Source organism: Gekko japonicus, unplaced genomic scaffold (genome assembly GCF_001447785.1).
Source record: "Gekko japonicus isolate JY-2015 unplaced genomic scaffold, Gekko_japonicus_V1.1 scaffold790, whole genome shotgun sequence".
NCBI classification, from domain to species: Eukaryota; Metazoa; Chordata; class Lepidosauria; order Squamata; family Gekkonidae; genus Gekko; species Gekko japonicus.
In genome coordinates, this window is record NW_015163626.1 from 708,111 (window position 1) to 713,898 (window position 5,788).

Genomic DNA, 5,788 nt, shown 5'->3' on the forward strand with positions numbered 1-5,788 from the left:
ATTAACAAGAGAAAATCAATAAAATTAGTAAAATAAAATAATAATAAGAGACCCATACAATTTTTTCAGCTAAAATAAGGTTGTTTCCTAATAGCCAAGAAACAAAATTTTGCCACAGCGTCAGTCACTGAACTCTGCACGTCCTCTAGGAGGAATTTAAGAAGGACTTCTGGTCTAAAAGCAAGAGCCGACTGCAGAGGGCCCAACGAACCCGTCAGCGCGCTTCCTTAACCGTCGAAGGGGGGCGGGAAAGTGGAAACGAAAGCTGTCACGAGGGCACGTGACCGCCCGGGGAGGTTGGTCACCTCCCGACGTCTCGTGCGCGCCTCTCCGGCGCGAGGGAAAGGGCGAGACGGAGGGGAGGTGGAGGCGTGGCGAGGGCTGCGTTCATGACGGTGGAGGAGAGGGGTGGGCAGAGGCTGCGGGGCTGCTCCCTTGTCAGACCCGCTTCTTTCCGCACCGGGGCGCCCCCCCTCCTCGCCCGACGACGGAGCGCGCATGCGCGGGTTGAGGGAACCGGCAAGTGGTCTTCCGCCGCCATGGAGCCCGGGCGGGTGAGTGAGTCAGCTGGGATTGGCCAGGAGAGGGGCGCGCGCAGGGCGGGCGACAAGAAGAGAGGAGGGGGCGGAGGAGCAGGCCCGGCCTTCGTGCAGGGGGCCCCCGCGGTTGACCTCGGGCAAGGGCAGCAGGGGTGAGAAAGGGGGGGGGCTTCAGGGGGTGGATGCCAGCCTGCCAGGCAGTCTGTCCCTCCAGGCAAAGCTTGCCACTGCCCCTTTCCTCGCATCGTCTAGATCCAACGCAAATAATATAGGAAAGCTTATCTCAAATGATTTGGTTGGCTCCGTGGGACACCCGCTCCCCAGTGGGGGCCTGGGATTTTGCACTAATCTCTTCCCCTCCCAAAACTGTGTTTGATGGAGCCCCCCGTTTGTCCCTCCCCCCTCCCCTATAGTGTTGCTTCGCGTTGCATTTGACTGGCCTGGCTTCTTCATTTCGTGTTTGAGAGCAGTCTGACACATAAGAATCTAGCACAGGCTTGGGGGGGGGGAAGGGTCAGGCCGCCTTTAAAAGTGCAGGAGCAGGGCTGGTAAGAAGGGGGCAGTGCCTAGTCCGGAGCATGAGAGGTGCTCCTCAGAATGCACACACGTTGCACTTTACCTTATTTCTATAGCAGGACAAGGCATGGTTTTCTTTCGGGCCCCACCCTGTTGCATAGCATCCTGGGAAATAAGCTGCCCCAAGCACCTTAAAAGTTGAGCAAACTCCTGCTCAGAGTTGGAGGGGGGAGCCTCAGAGACAGCTAAGGGTGCCCGTGCAAGTGGGTACAGAATTTGTCACGCAGACCCTGCACGTGCATCCTCAGCAAATAAGTTGGACTGAATGAATTGGATTACCCAAGATCACATAGACATAGCTGTACACTTCTCAGATACACACACGAGCACACACAAAGTCCTGTGAGTGCTCCAAAGATGTATTCATGTGTTTGGACTGCACCGGAATCCATAAGCTAAGCAATCCCGCTGGGCAGAACACAAGCACATGGAGTTCTGCCAAGGCAGAAGCATTGCTTTCCTCACCCCAGCTGTGCACAGACAGCGTTAGATCCTACAAAGCCAGAGTTAACGTTAACTAATGGGAAGACCTAAAAGCCTTCTTTTGGGGCCTCCTTTGACGTTTGCTTTATGCTTGGCGAATGCTTAAAAGGTGAGACTTCTCTGAAGAGCTCACAAAGGGGAATAACATTCCTCGCCATTGGGCTGGTGCAGGAGGACGAGGGGACAGAAGCGAACGGCAAAGGAATATTGATTCTTTAACTCGCTGCAAGTTGTGAAACGCCTGTCAAGCCTTGCATACAAAAACTAAGGTTGGCAGGTGAGAACTGGCATAATATAGGTATGTAACTTGTCTCTTGTGCCTGTGGTGGCATGGCAGAAATCTTTTGGTCAGTTGTCAGCATGTCATAAATAACTGACATAGGTGTGCATTGGTGGACATGGTAAAAAGAAAAAGAAACATATTTTGGGTTCATAATTTTTGCAGACATTCATGCAAGACTGTTGTAATAAGGAACATAATAGAAAAGAGGCAGAGAAATAGTTCATAATTTTTGTAGACATTCATGCCAGACTTGTAATGAACATGTAGAAAGGAGACGAAGAACTAGTGGTGCGCACACATAGGCATAGCTCCTGGGACATTCCCTGTTCAGCTATGCAGATTTCACATCGAGATTTGGCTGTGGGTTGTTACCACTGGCCTTGCTGGCAGGTGGTGAACCAGCCTCAGTGCCCACGAACTTCAAGTGATGTCTCTTGCCCTCTGTGATACCTGACCAGACACATGGAAGGTAGGGACAAGAGGTGGCATCTCTCCTTATATATAATTGAATAAGGTAGAGACAAGAGGTGGCATAGTGTCATAAGTAAGAATGTGAGCTGTGAACTGCTTCCAATCACCTTAGCCAGACCTCAACCCCTTAGATACCTTACAGGACTGTTTTTGCTTGTAAAGTGTTTTGAACACTCACAGCCGTGCTTGTATAAATGCTGGGTGATCTACTGTGTTTGTCGTGTATAGCTATGGTAGCTTTGAGTGAGCTGCAGAGGGGGAGTTTGGAAATGTCAGCATGGTTATCTGTTTGTGCCTTTAGAAAGGTGTGAGGAGTTAGCTAGGAAAAGGAAGGACCAACGGGATGCTGTGGATCATAGATCAAGACACAAAGTGCTGATTTGTCTTAAACGTGTGTGTCTCTCACTTGTTGTGGTGTCCCATAGCACTAATTGTAAGTGTTTATAGTTGGGGACTGTGTACAGGAGCATGCCAATATGAGCATTTGTTAAGTTGGGCCCATGTTATCAAGGCGTGTCGTGTCAGTGAAGAACATCGAAAACAGACTTCTTCATTCTTAAGCCAGTTACAGAGAATTTCCGCAAGGAATGTTTGTTTGCAGGGCGTGGGTGGAGATGCCCAGCTTATGAATATGAATTGTGAATAGGGGAGTTTCAGTGATAAGCCAAAACCCTCACTCTCCTTTTAAAAGCATGACTCATGCAAAATCATGCTTCCTGGGTGGGGGATGAAAAGAAGCTTGCGTCTGACATTAGAAGCACAGAGCTGATGGTTTTTTCTAAATCCCGTATCATAATAAAGGATTTGACAAAGTAGAGAAAGAATGTAGGGTCACAAGGGTGGGGGAGCTATTGGGAAAGCCTGACAAACCTGCAAAACCCTCACTCTCCTTTTAATAGCATGACTCATGCAAAATCATGCGGTTCTATTGGTGTGTGTTTTTTGCCGCTGCTTCCTGGGTGGGGGATGAAAAGAAGCTTGCGTCTGACATTAGAAGCACAGAGCTGATGGTTTTTTCTAAATCCCGTATCATAATAAAGGATTTGACAAAGTAGAGAAAGAATGTAGGGTCACAAGGGTGGGGGAGCTATTGGGAAAGCCTGACAAACCTGCAGCCGAGACTTCCACTGTAGTTCTGCCCAGCATCAAACTTGGCCTGCATTTCATGAAGCAATAACATCACAGTGGGCAGGGCTTTCAACTGAAATTGGGCAAAACATTACAGATTAAAGCAACCTATGCGTCCTTTCTCATGTATAATGCAACTGTGGCACACAAACTGTTCAGTTTACCACAACAAACTATACTGAGGAAGAAACAGTGGTAGACTCTAGATGGAGTACTAGCTTAACTCTTGCACTGTTTGTCTAAAGTGCTTACAGCGGGCCTTGACCAATTTTCCTTGGCTCTAGGAGCCAGCCCAAAAATTTAGCAGCCAGGCTAATTTTTCAGCCTTCAAGGTTTTGTATTTCAACGACGCAATGTTCTAATTATTGCAATGACAAAACCTGATCCTAACCTCTTCACAGTTTCCTGTAGTTTTGTTAAAGCCGGTGACCCATCACCGCAACAAAAAGCTAACCTCTAGCCTGACTTTCCTCCAGTTTTCCATAATTTCACTGTTGCTTTAAAAAGCACAATTTAATTGCGTATGGGACGGTTAAGAACTTAATTCCTTCAGCAACATTGAATGGTGTAGTGAGGTTTGCATTGAAACAAGCAACGACAAACATTTCATGCACCCTTTTTCTGTTGTACAATAAAATATACTGAAGCGAAATGATAAAGTGAGCTTTGAATTGGATCCAGCCAGTTTTTTCACTCATTCTGGGCCAATTCTCATGGCAGCCCTTGTTCCACATGTCTTTTGCGCATGCAGGTCTCAAGATGCCACACATAGCCTTTCTGGCACTTGAAGGCTTCTTCCTTGTTTTGTCAGTAGGAAAAAAATGGTTGGATCCCACCTTTCCGCTGCAATAAAATCATTGCTGGAAACTGTAGGTGCCACAATGAAGTGTCTAGGCCCCTTGGGACCTGGGGTTTATCAAGCCCTGCCTTAAAGGACTAGGGGTGCTATCCAGAGTGCCATGTTCCTGCAGCTGAGAGTATTGCTTTGTCCACGGCAGGAAGCAGAGTCACAAGCAAACTCTCCCGCCCCTTTCCAGACACAACTGTATTTGCTCCCCAGCTGCTTCCTCACAGGGTGTGTCCTTCCCCTTCGTGTAATGCCTCTCCGTGGTTACCATCAAAGGCTATTTCTGCTGGCAAGGAAATTCTCTAGACTTGCAAGAAGAGTGTCACGGTAACCCAGACTGGGAGATCACCATGAAAGAGCAACTGGGGTCTGGATAAGGTGATATACAGACTGGTCCTTAAATGCATACCTTCCCTTGTGAAAGGATTCAGTGTTTATGTACCCCAATCCATTATTAAAGTGTTGTTGTTGTTCAGTCACACAGTCGAGTCCGACTCTTCGCGACCCCATGGACCCACATCACGCCAGGCCCTCCTGTCTTCCCTCATGCTCCTGAGTGTGCTTAATTTCATGTTCGTTGCCTCGATTAAAGTGTACTGAGAAGTAAAATAATAAGGCTGCGCTACATCCAGAGTAGGAGCTGCGGTGGCTCAAGTGGTTAAGACGCTGAACTGCAGACTGTGAAAGGTCAGTAGTTCAGCAGTTCGAGACCTGGGTGCCGCATGATGGAGTGAGCTCCCATCTCTAGTTCCAGCTTCTGCCAACCTAGCAGTTCGAAAGCAAGAAATTGCAAGTAGATAAATAGGATGCGGTGGCTCAAGTGGTTAAGACGCTGAACTGCAGACTGTGAAAGGTCAGTAGTTCAGCAGTTCGAGACCTGGGTGCCGCATGATGGAGTGAGCTCCCATCTCTAGTTCCAGCTTCTGCCAACCTAGCAGTTCGAAAGCAAGAAATTGCAAGTAGATAAATAGGTACCACTTTGGTGGGAAGGTAACAGCGTTCCGTGCGCCTTGGTGTTTAGTCATGCCGGCCACATGACCACGGAAACGTCTTCGGACAGCGCTGGCTCTTCGGCTTTGAAATGGAGATGAGCACCGCAACCCTAGAGTCGGATTCGACTGGCTTTTGAGCGAGGGAACCTTTACCTTTACATCCAGAGTAACTCCTGAAGATGCACCCAGTGGTCTTCATGCATATTAATGTGAATGCATTCCTCGTCCCATGGAATGGAGCTATAACTAGTCTGATAAGCTGCCTCGCTGGCTGCATGTTTGCTGGACTGCCCTTCTTTCCCCTCTCTTGGCAAATGGGTAAATCAGTGAACTTCTGGCATCATTTTCTCTCCCACCCATCATCATTGAAATCTCCCCACTCCAATCATAATTAAAACCCCACTCTCTCTATTTTATAGTTTTCTTTAAATCCCTGTAGGGATATTTTTTATTTTGCATATACTACAAA

At 48.1% G+C, this 5,788-nt stretch overlaps 1 protein-coding gene across 1 annotated transcript in view; it reads left to right on the top strand.

The window, feature by feature from the left end:
- Positions 1 to 286: 286 nt before the first annotated feature.
- The window catches only part of SLC25A51 (solute carrier family 25 member 51), a 13,259-nt gene continuing 7,757 nt past the window's right edge, over positions 287 to 5,788 (top strand). Inside the window, exon 1 of the mRNA XM_015407491.1 lies at positions 287 to 554. Within this exon, the coding sequence (XP_015262977.1) occupies positions 499 to 554 (56 nt within the window). The 5' untranslated portion in view covers positions 287 to 498. The remainder of the gene's footprint in view (positions 555 to 5,788) is intronic.